Raw genomic sequence first — 12,143 nt, forward strand, 5'->3', positions numbered from 1 at the left:
CAGCCAATTGATGACACACACACACACACACACTCATGTGTTAAAATCTTTAAAGACAAATGCGTGATTTATTGAAATGAACTTGCTTGCACTTTTGTCTGCGTTTGCGGTGAAAATCCACAGGTAGCGCCGAGAGGAGGAGCATTAAAAAAAGTGACGAGCGTCTTTCAAGTTGTGAGGTTAAGTTTGCGTTGGCTCCAAACAATCGGGCATCTTCACGTAATCTCCGCATTTAAGTTCAGCTCTCATCATTGACCCCCAACTTTCCTTCCGAATCCTTCCCCGCCGGGTTGCGTCAAAGGTGACAACCCGTCCCTTCGAAATCACGTGCTGGTGTCCGACAGGGTGTCCAACATGACGTCGCTTTCGTACATGTCGCACTCCAGCGTCAGCGACAGCCGCAGCGGCATGTCCAGCACCATCTTGTCCTGGCCGGACAGCGGCGTCTCCACCATCATGGCGCTGGCGTCCTCCGGTCGCGGCGAGGCCGGCGCCTCGGCGGGCTCCGTCGCCGCGTTGAGCGTCTTCATCAGCGTCTGCGTGTTTGCGCTGCCCCGCACCTTGTCGCCGATGTCGGTGCCTTCACGAGCCCAAATTGGGAGGGGAAAAAAAAAAAGACACAGCGTCAACAGGGATGGGAAAGAGGAACGTTTTGATGATACTCGCGGGAAATTCTGGAGACGCAGACATAGCTTAGCTATTTGCGGGAGATTGAGAACGAGTCCTGCCGCGAACGGTGAAAATCCACCAGTAACTGATGGCCCGCCACTCAAAAGGTTTATAATTGCTTTTAATGCCGCAAGTCTGCTTGAAGAGATGCGGCGTGATTAACAGCGAGGAGACGATGCCTTCAGTGTAAAACAGTTCCACGTTTTGCCGCTTTAAGATCTATTGTTCCCACAGAACGGGGAATTTGCCTCACAATATCGTCGGATGTTGTTTGTATGTGTTGCTGATCCGTGTGTGGAAGTAGCAGTTCTTTGGAGGTTTAGAATTACTAGAACATCTATGCCAATTGCCGTTAGCCAGTCTATGGCCTTTGACATTCATTATATGTTAGCATTAAGCTAGCAGAGTTTCATTAGAAAAAAGTTTGGTTGGACGGTTTGCTGTTTAAATATACAATGCTTAATTCTCATTGGTCTTGTGTCAGTTTAACAGTAAACTTCAATTGGGAGAGAAAAAAAAACACGTGAGAGACTGTGAGGTGCTAAGGAATACATAAGAAGAAGAAAAAAAAAAAAAAAAAACAACGGTTGTGTAGACGTTTTATATCCACTGTCGGCAAAACAGCAATCAGGCTGAGACCATTCATAAAAGAATAAAGTATTTAGTGGAAGCTTGACTGTGATTGGGCTTTTTGTGAAGAGACTCACCTCCCAGACACACACATGAATCCTCCAAGTTAATGGTGAGTGCAGTTATGAAGTCTGAATATACCGTTTGGAGCGGTAAACTTCTTTTTATACTTGTATGCCAGTTGGGAATGCTCAATGATTGCAATGGGTCACCACGTGCTTTAGCACTAAACTAATGTCACATGCCGTGAATAGTTTTATTGCACTTTTTTGATTTGATACTGCCATTTAAATTCTTTTCACACTTATTAAAAAAATGGATTTGGCTCTGGAATGGGTTATTTTGATTTCTAATTTTCCTACGGGAAAACGTTAAGATAAACAAAAGCGAGTGCGTTGTACCTTCGTAGGCGTCCGTTTCGCCAATGTACATGTCGATGCAGTGGCCGAGCATCGTCACGGAAAACGTGTCGTCTCGTTTCAGTCCAAGTGCCTCATGGGGAGGGGGAGATAAACAAAAAATTCAGTGACTTAAAGTCAAGTCCAACAAAAGCTATGCTCCCATTTCATTAGGGGTCACCCCACCTCTGCTGTAAAAAGCTGAATTTCTGACAAATATAAGATATGCTTTCATTTATACCACAATGGGGAGATTCAAGAGCTCTTCTTTTATATTGGGCAGATGTACTTCGTACTATGTTTTTCACCCACAAAATTCAGATTTCCTTATAAAAAAAAAAAAAAACCAGCAAATAATGGTGACATTATCTAAAATGAGAATATATATATGTACACACACTGTGGATATACATATATATAAAACAAACAAACTCAGATCTATGAAATGGATGCATCAGCAAGCCCTAAACTGCCAAATGTAGTGTCTGGTGAGGTTATTTGATTTGAAAAAGCACTACCGTATGGAAGTAGTCGATGGCGCTCTCAAAGTCGCCCATGAGGCTGTGCACGTATCCGATGGCGGCGTAGGTGGAGGCGTGCTGGGGGATCAGCACCAGCGCCTGACGGTGGTACTCCAGAGCCTGCTCGTACTTCCTGCGCAAACGCAAAGCCCATTTTGATTCAAGTCCAAGGGCGAACGCAACACGAAGGAAGCAGCGCCACCTACTTGAGTTTGCGACACACGTGACCCAGGTTATTTAATAACGGCTCCCACTTGTCGACAGTCACCTTGAATGGAATGAGACACGACGTGGAAAAGAATTAAGGTAGCAACAATTATTAGGAGTCAATGAAACACTAAAATACTTTTCAACATTTCAGCTTAAACGGCAGATTTGTATTCATTTTCAAATGAAACAAATTAAAAAAAAAAAAAAAAGAATTTTTATCAAAAAGTAATGTTCACTAAAAACAGTTTAAATACAACAAATTAATTGAAGAAAATAAACGGAACATTTTTTTTTACATTCAAAATGTATACATGAATACAAAATCTAAAATTTTAAAATAAAATAATACCCATTTTAGATGAATTTTAAAAAATGACGGAAATACCAACAATAATATCTTCATTCCAGATGCTCACACGTTTCCTAATGTCAAACTTTCGAGGACAGTTGAGGCCAGAAGACAACCACAACCACCTATTTACTCGTCGTCATAGCGATTCCTTCTGGCAAACTCGGTACACACATCACGCGTTTATGTTATCGCTGTATGTAGAGTAGGTATATTTTGGGGGGTTCTTCTAATCACAAACGTATACATATTTGTTGACATTTTATGGGACCAACGCAAAGCAGCATATAATTGTGAAGTGGAACGACAACGACACATTTTTACGCTGCGTGCCAGGGGTGCGAGTAGCTGCTCGCAGCGCTCGTGTTCATTATTTGGCGGCTACCTCATTCCCAATGGCTTTTATCTTCTCCATGGCGTCAAGGAAATACCGCTCCGCCATCTTCCAGCTGAAAGGCAGACGTGGTAAAAGGTTTTCGCAACCCAAGTCCCAGCAAATGAAGTTCTTTTGTTCAGCGCGCGTGTGACTCACTCGCCGTTCTGAAAGGCAACCACGGCCACCTCGTGAATGACGAAAGGGTCCTCCGGAGCGATGCTCAGCGCTTGGCTGAAGAAGCGCTCGGCCAGCTTGGAGTTGTTGGTCAGGCCGTACTCCAGACCGATGTACAGCATCGGTAAGTGACACCTGGACAAGGAAGATGTGCTCTATTACAAACCACAAAGTACGAGGAGCGCATCAACAAGTGATTGCCAAACAACATAACGCTGCGTTTTATAGGCTGTTGAGTGCACGACAAAAGCAACAGGTGGCGCTATTACACGAACTGTGAGGCCTTTAAAGAATAACGGAGACTCATCGTGAATAGTGAGATTTGGGAAATATATTTTTGAGTCCGAGCCGTACCCTTTCATCAGCTGTGCGGCTGTGAAGTAGGCAGCCATGGCCTGGTCGTGCTCACTCTCCATGGCGAAGGAATGACCGTAGGCGATCCACGCCGGGCCGTACGTCCTCTCCAGAGTGGTGGCTTTGCTAAGGGACAAGAAAAGCATTAGCTTGCCAAACGCCTTACCCTAAACACGATCGGCAACATCAATACCTGAGGTAGCGACGGGCGTTTTCATTTTTATGGCCGACCATCAGATAGTAGCAGCCGACGGCGAACCAGGATACCTGAAAACGCATTATTAGCTCATCGTTGTGCAAAAAAACTTGACTGGAAGAAGTGACACTTACCGGGTTGTTGGGATACAAATCCACAAGTTTGTGCGATAAATAAAACAACTCTGCAAGAGAAAGGCACACAGATGTACATGCACATGAAAAGACTTTCATCGACATCAGTGCAGTGCAACCTCCGAAGTGGGACAAAAGATCTTCCGTGACGCGGCTTGAAAGAAATCTGACGACCGGTAAAAGTTTGAAAAGTTACAAGTTTTCAACTTTCATACAAGCATAAAAACATGTTGTATAATAAAACCCAAATAAAGTATACCGACTAACCCTTTGAAGACACCAGACAGGCACGTCACGGGGAGGGTCACTTGGTAGAGTTTCATAGGTATTGCTGAAATTAATAATAGCGAACGGTTAAGTGTATTTCTGCTATCATGTGCTTTGCTAAAATGAATTTGTACCTGCAGTTTCTGACACGTTCTTGTCAGGCAGCACGGTGAGTTAGTGGTTAGCACGTGCCGCACAAGTCTAAGGTTCAGGATTCGAAAGAAATGCAAACGCTGCGTGAGGCGCACAAACAGAAAAGGGACATCGTCGATCCTGTGCCGAGCCCCTCTGCGTTGTGCTGGACAGGAACTGCCTTTTTGGAGTGCCACAAATCATTTGTCTGCGGAATTGCCTGCATTTTACTGTCAACAGTAGCGTATTATTTTCCTGTTTACGAATTATTATTATTATTATTATTTTTTTTTTTTTACATAAGATTTGTTTGTTATAAACATGGTTTGTTCAACGGGTTTGATTTTCAAGTTTAAAAATGTCATTTCTTCCTGCTTGTACTACGTTTTCTGTGTGATTTTACTTGTTTTTTTTAATTCATTTTACTTACTAATCTGTTACTGTCAAAAGAATAAATAAAATTGTAGTCACATGTGTGGTTGTGCTGAAATTTTGTTTAATAGAAATGCCACCCAACATCACGTTTCCTCCTGGGAGTCACCAATAAGGCCTACCGTATTTTCACGACCATAGGGCGCACCGTATTATTGGGCGCAGGCATGGTAAAACATACGCTAGCTTAAAACATACGGTAGCATTCATGCACGCTAAAACAATGTTGCTAAACAGGCGGCGGGAGCAAAACTGAGTTCGGTTGTACTTTATTGAAGTATTTAACAATGTACTCACGTTATTTTTTTGATCAATCCTCATCCACAAATCCATCAAAGTTCTCACCTTCTGTATCCGAAATGAACAGCTGGACAAGTTCTCCATCAAACACGCCGGGTTCCCTCTCGTCATTGTCGGAGTCGTTGCCGGTGACGTGGAAAAACACCATTCGGTCTCTTTACGTGCACCTCACTCAGCCACTCTCTCATTTTCTCCTCGTCCATCCAGCCCTTTTGATTGGCCTTAACGATGACTTCGGCTGGAAACTTTTCTTTAGGCAGCGTCTTCCTCTTAAAAATCACCATAGGTGGCAGTTTCTGTCCATTACCATGGCAACCAAGCACAACAGTAAAAGCCGACTTCTGGTGCGCCGTTGTGCGTATCGTTACCGTGGTGGTCCCCTTTTTCTGCACAGCGTGGTTCACCGGGATGTCGAAAGTGAGCGGCACCTCGTTCAAGTTGGTGATGTGGTTGGGCTGGATGTGTTTGTTGGTAATCTTTTGCTGCAGTAGGAGCGGAAGATGGCCACCTTTTCCTTGTAATCCGCCGGAAGTTGCTGCGCCACGGTAGTCCTTGACCGGATGGATAGATGGCGCCGTTTCATAAAACGAAAGCACCAAGATGGACCTCCTTGAAAATGTTCGATTTTCATTTCTTCTGCAAGCGTTATTGCCCTCAGTCAAATGGTGACTGCGGAGACGCTTCTCCCGGCTGTTCTTTGCTCATTAATCCATTGATCGAGTTGGTCTTCCAACTCGGGCCACCTTGCCTTGTTTCCGTGGAAACTCAGCTTCGTCTTCTTGACTTGGCGAAGCTCGTTTTCCTGCTTCCTCCACTTGCGAAACATGGATTCGTTGATCTTGAATCCTCTCGCGGCTGCTCGATTCCCATGTTTCTCGGCGTAACTGACAGCTTGCAGTTTAAACTGTGCTTCGTAAGCGCCATTTTCAGGGGTCCTTAGCCAAACCGATGTTTTGCACAATGCACATACAGACGCTATGTACCGACTGGGGGCGTGCCTTTAGCGCCCTCTGTCACGCGCACCCATCCCCCTTTAACGTCCGCATGCTGTCCTCAGTCACGTCTGCCATTCCTCTATATAAGCAGCGTGTCGGCAGGAAATGCTCCCAGTCAGTCAAGCGGAGCGCTCATCACACAACAACATGTATAGATTTTGGAACTCGCCACATTATAAGGCGCCTCGTCCATTTTGGAGAAAATGTAAGACTTTTAAGTGCGCCTTATGGTCGTGAAAATACGGTACCTGGAGTCACGCCTTTGATTAGTTCCAGTCTCACGTGATTTCACACACAATGACGGTTTGAACTCGTTTTGTTCGACTTTGGAGGTTACACTGTCCGGAAGCGGGTCCGACAAGAAGGCGTTTAGGTCGTTACCATTTGCTTTTCCCAGCTCAACTAGAGTTCCTATGTGCACCGGTAAGCAGTTAGCATGGAAGGGGTCTTTAACCATCACCCTAGAAGGGCACAAAGGAAGACTAGGTGAGCTGAACGCAACTTCAGCGCCGCACGCAGTCCGAGTGCAGGACGACTCACGTGGAGGTGAGCTTGTAGCACATCTTGAAGTCACAGTTGTAATAATGTCTCTCGGCTAGGGACACCACCACATCCAGGTTGTCCTGCAGATCGTTGACCATGGCGGGCACCACCATGTCACTGGGCTTGTTGTACTGCCGTGGCAAAGACAAACGCTTAAGGCACACCGGCACAATCTTAGAGAATTCTATGAGCGCTGTATGAAAAGTTCTTTAGCTTCCGGTGCTGGCCTAATAGTCTTAAAAGAAAAACTAATTCTGGTTCCTTCAATAAAAATGATCTACCTTCTTTAACTTATTCTCAAATAGGAAATGAAGCAGCTCCTCCTCTTCCTCTGTGCACTGCTGACGCAGCGGCAGCGAGTCCAGGAAGTCTTTCTCTGTTGAACGATGAACAACAGACAGGTTTACCATTTATTTTCAACCACATTTCCACTAACAGTGTTCCATGGCGTTTATTTACTCATATTACAAACTATGGCAAGTTAGACTGCAGATTTTAATAAAAAGGACTACCATGCAGATATGAAACTGTAAGAAATGCGGCAAAGTTGGACCAAAGAAATAAGCCACGTAGCTTTGCGGAACATAAACACAGATGCGCGCAACATTGTGGAGTGACCGCACGTCCGTGTCGACTTACTGGAACACGAATCATCTTTACAGACACCATCTCGAATACTGCGCAGGGAACTTGATCTCAACAAGCCGTAAGAAGCCACACTTTAATTCACCTGAGAACGGCTAATGTGCTGCAGTTTTGTTAAAAATTGAAGTAGAGATGGGCTCAACAGTCAGCTTTTTCATAAACGTGTATGAACAATCAACAAACAGATAATTACTGTATACCTAACAGTTTTTTTCCCCCTTCTTTTTGCTGGTGGGAAAATGGAGGATTCTATTTTGACATGTTTGGAAAAGTTGCGTGCTTACCCTCCTGGGCCGTCAGCATGTGGTGCGACGTGAGGAGCTCAAAGGCTTCGAAGCAGTAGACGTCCAGTTTCAAGGCCTCTTTGTAGCTGGAGGTGGCCAGCGGCCGGTTGTCCATGGCGTCGTAGATCTTGCCGCGCAGGAGGCAGATGGAGCTGTTGATCTGAAACAGGAACACTGATCTGAGCCCAGTGTCAACACAACACTCGCTCCCTCCTCCTGCCTCTTGGCTGCAGAACGTGCACGTTTGTATATTGTGTATTCACATGACATATTCTGACATATATATATATATACACACACACAAAACAATGTACTCTTTCCGGGAGAATTTTTGATCATCAGCCAATGTTCACATAACTTAAACTCCCTCAACAGAGACAAAATGCATTTTACTACTTAGCAGCCACCAGCAGAGGGCGCAACAAACTCGGGCCCAACTAGTTTGCTGTAGTAAAGTCGTGAAGTAAGAGTATTACGCAAACGTTTTAGGCCACGAGTCATTCTGACAACAAAAAAAGTAAACCGTATCAGATTTACAGTTAGCAGTTGAATGTGTGATTAGCTCAGAGCCTCTGAGATCAGAGATTCTGCTTTTTGCCCCATTAATAACACATTAAGGCATTTAATGTTGAGAGAACAGTGCAAATATTGCATTTGTGATTGAGCGACATCCAGCTTCCGACTTACAGAGGCAGGCGACATGTCCCAGTCTTTGCTTGCCTCGGGCGTCCCGACCTCCTCCTTCACGCTCCTGTCCAGCAGCTTCTTACAACCTGCCTCCTCCGATAAAATATCCAAGGCCTGCTGGAACTCTTTGGCGGCATACTAAAACAATCAAACAAACAAACAAACAAACACCCATCCATCAAGTCCCTTATACTTTTAATCAATCAGTCTCATTATAATCTTTTGAATACAGTGCAACCGCTACAGTCGAACACCACCTTGTACAATTCGAATTTGACTGGAAATTCGTGGCAAAAATACTCATCTTAAGTAACAAGAACTTTGGGGCTCAATTGGGCCTCACGCAGGACCTCAGGGTGCTTTGTTAGACATCCGTTTAATGAGTATCAAAATATTAACTTTTGGCTTCTTTTTTGCAACAATTATTCCATAAGTAACAGTCTCAAAAAGTGTGGTAAAAGGAAATCGGTAACAAATTGCAACATGTTTTACTGATTTTACCTTTTACACTTATTAACATCTTTTAACATTTGCATGACAATGTGGAATCTTTAAAAAAAAATATATATATACTTTTTTTTTTTTTTACACTTCACTATAACTTATTTTGACGATGATGATTTGAATGACCGTTGTGGATTTTACTCAAAACATTGGCCGTAAAATCTTTAAAATCTTTTATGGCGACAGTTTGACCCGGCAACAGATTATTTCCATGTGAAAAAAAAACGTTTCAAAATGATAACAAACCCAAATATTGTGTTCGACTTAAGAGGTTCCACCGCATGTTCCAGCAACTTACATGGCACCGTGCAGCGAGATACTGACAAGCGCCATAAAGCTGCGAAAGAAGGGACAAGAAAGTGTCACTATAAAAGTATATAACTGTGAAAAACAACATGTTTATCATTGCATTCATCAAACACAGACCTCATTCTATGAATAAACTTAGCGTTTCGAGCAAACAGTTTGCGTTACAGCGGTTGGCCCAAACATTCGGTACGATGAGCCTCCAGGAAACACCGTACCTTATCGAGTTTCCTCGAGCGGAGTGCGTGCGAGGCTCTGTGATATTGCGATGTCCAGTAAAGGCACTGAGCGAGCCAGTAAATGTCCTGTGGATCTTCTGGACGTCATAAACCCAGAAAGAGAGTTAGGTCAATCCATCATTGATTTAAAATCATGTCACAGGAAAGACAACCATTTTTGTGGAGCAGAACAGTATCTGCTTGTAATGGACAAATATTGTCCAGTTTTGGGCACATAGAAACCAACAACCATTCACACTCACATTCACACCTACGGACAACTTAGAGTCATCAACTTGTTTATTTAGTTTTTAATCTGCTTCAATTGAAATTACACAATGTGCCACTAAAAGAGAGCAATATACACTACGGACTATAGCAACTATATCTAAAGGTTACATTAGAGAGCTATTCTAAAAACAATGAATATGGTCCCCCAAAAACAATTGTTTGTTGCAAAGACTGTTGACATTCAAACTATAAAAAAAAGTTGTTTATAACAGTTGTCAGACATGTTTGTTTACATTTGAAAAGAACAACTGGAGGTCAAACAATCAAGAGCCAACTAAGCCAAATGGGGTATTTCAAAGTGCTTTGTTTTGTTTCTTTTCTTCATCTGTTGCTTTTTCTCTCTGTCCTCACCGGTTTCTTTCCTGTCACTCCCCTTTAACTTCGTTCTGGCCAACTGAGATTTTCAAGAAATATCCATCATAATACAAAGAACCACAGCGGTGGTGTACTGCGAAACTGCTCCGGCACAAACGGGATACAGATTGTTACATTGTGCTTGACCTAGCAGACGAGCAGGATAGGTTAAAAAATTCAATAAAATAATAATAATAATAATAATAAAAAACGGCGCAAGAATTGGGTTCGTTTGAATAAGGCTGATTGGCTTGAAATAAAAACCTCCACCCAATCACGTTTGTCTTCTTTTTAATTACATGTTGTGGTCAATCACACTTAAAAAAAAAGAAAACACACACTGGGAAACGAGTTGGGCTTACCACTTCGATCTTATGCGAAGCTCAAACAGTATTTAGCTCTTAGTAAGAAACAAGTAAAACACACATAGGTTGTCTAAAACAAATGATCTCTTCAAACAATTCGTTTTGACTGACAGTATGAAAATGGTTGTTGACACCGGCTACTAATAAAGTCGGCAACTTACCATGAGAAAGAGACGCTATCTTGTCGGCCCAAAACAGTGCGCTTTGGTACTGTTGCTGTAATTGCACACATGGACAAGAGTCACTCACAATGCATCACGTCGTGCTGCTTAAACGCGCACATTTACCGCAGCAGGATGCAGGCTGGTTAGCCTGCTTGCTAGCATGCGAACTCCTAACTCCACATGACATAGCCTCCTCGTACCTTGTCGATGTACTGCCGCACTCGCTTTCGAAGTCTGTCAAGGTTCATTTTAAACTGGAGCATTTTCACGCAGGTGACCTAAATGTCAAATACATGTCGTCGTTAAGAAAGAAGTTGTAAGCGTTTGACACGCAGCTAAATTGAGGCGTACGTGCTAGCCTGCTAGCCTGCTAGCCTGCGTGAAATCAAATCCGCGGCTTCCCTTGCAACGGGCGCTACCGGTGCTTCGTAAAACTCCGTCGATAGGAAACGACAACTGCGTCGTCCGCGTAAAGGGTTCCTCCTGAATTACGTTTTCAGGCTTTCCCTTTCAAATTTGTATTTCATTATAACTATCTATTTATTTATTTTAGTTCGAGTCAACTCAAATGTAACATTATTTTATACTTTACGTACTCTAAAAACACAGTCCTTTGAATTTACTTAATTTGAACATGTACATCAGTTGCGAATGATTATAACTAATGTACTCAGTGTATTATATAATATTTTGTTATACTATACCATATTGTATTATGTTATGTTATATGACATTTTATTGCATTACATTACATTATCTTATATTACAATATATTAGATTACATTTATATTCAACGCGTATTGGCTCATGATATACAATTCATTTTCACAAAGTTAGTATGACTCTTAGCATCGAGATCCCAGAGTAAATAGTATCGGTAACAAAACACAAACGAGTCAAAGAACGTTACATTTGGTCTTTGCCTCAAATGACAGTCTGTTATCCGACGAAAACTCAATTAGGAAACGCAATTCCTCATTCAAAGTCGATGTGTATGTGTTCACTGTGGTGGGTTAAATGCAGAGAACAAACATCGTGTGCATGCATGCATGTTCATGGCAATAGAAGGTGATTCTTCTTCTTCTTCTTCTTCATACACACAACAAACATACGTCATATATCCATGACGTCTGTAATTCCGTTATGTTGTATCTTTAATGAATCCCATTGATGTCCCTTATGAATGAACGTGTACACTGTATATCACAACACTGCCACCCGGTGGTCATATGCAGCTCTATCATTGCATATACAGTACATATATATATATATATATATATATATATATATATATATATATATATATAAAGGTATTGCAGGTCGCTAGACTTCATTTATATTGTGAGTAAAAGGAGCGCTTACTAGAAATCCACAGCTGTGTAAGACCACCATGTATCTCACTGGGTATCCTCAAATGTATACCATAGACAGTATTAGCTGACTTATTAACGTCTCCTTTCTTGTGTAAAACCTGCGCCGCTCCTCATCAAATGCGCATACGTTTTCTATTTGACACCAGAATTCAAAGTATTGTGAAGGCGTGCGGGCAAAGGGTGATTCTTCATGTCTGACTTGAATTAGCGTCCTTCCCCGGTGACATTCACGTCTCAGTGCAAAGCCCTCACGATGGCTTGAAGGCCAATAG

At 42.7% G+C, this 12,143-nt stretch overlaps 1 protein-coding gene across 2 annotated transcripts; it reads right to left on the reverse strand.

The window, feature by feature from the left end:
• Positions 1-40: 40 nt before the first annotated feature.
• cdc16 (cell division cycle 16 homolog (S. cerevisiae)) lies at positions 41-10,945 on the reverse strand. Of its 2 annotated transcripts, none has more exons than XM_061791971.1 (18): positions 10,699-10,945; positions 10,496-10,550; positions 9,325-9,422; positions 9,099-9,137; positions 8,297-8,434; positions 7,610-7,769; positions 6,962-7,056; positions 6,678-6,811; positions 6,519-6,598; positions 4,012-4,061; positions 3,875-3,948; positions 3,682-3,807; positions 3,310-3,462; positions 3,163-3,226; positions 2,425-2,486; positions 2,216-2,351; positions 1,701-1,791; positions 41-580 (listed from the first exon to the last, which is right to left on the reverse strand). In XM_061791971.1, the coding sequence occupies exons 1-18, from the start codon at positions 10,759-10,761 to the stop codon at positions 324-326; spliced, it is 1,875 nt and encodes a 624-aa protein (XP_061647955.1). In that variant the 5' UTR covers positions 10,762-10,945; the 3' UTR covers positions 41-323. The 2 variants fall into 2 exon arrangements, with proteins under 2 accessions (XP_061647955.1, XP_061647956.1); XM_061791972.1 differs by having other exon boundaries at positions 10,622-10,713.
• Positions 10,946-12,143: the final 1,198 nt, after the last annotated feature.

The sequence above is a fragment of the Phyllopteryx taeniolatus genome, chromosome 12 (assembly GCF_024500385.1).
Source record: "Phyllopteryx taeniolatus isolate TA_2022b chromosome 12, UOR_Ptae_1.2, whole genome shotgun sequence".
Lineage (NCBI taxonomy): Eukaryota > Metazoa > Chordata > Actinopteri > Syngnathiformes > Syngnathidae > Phyllopteryx > Phyllopteryx taeniolatus.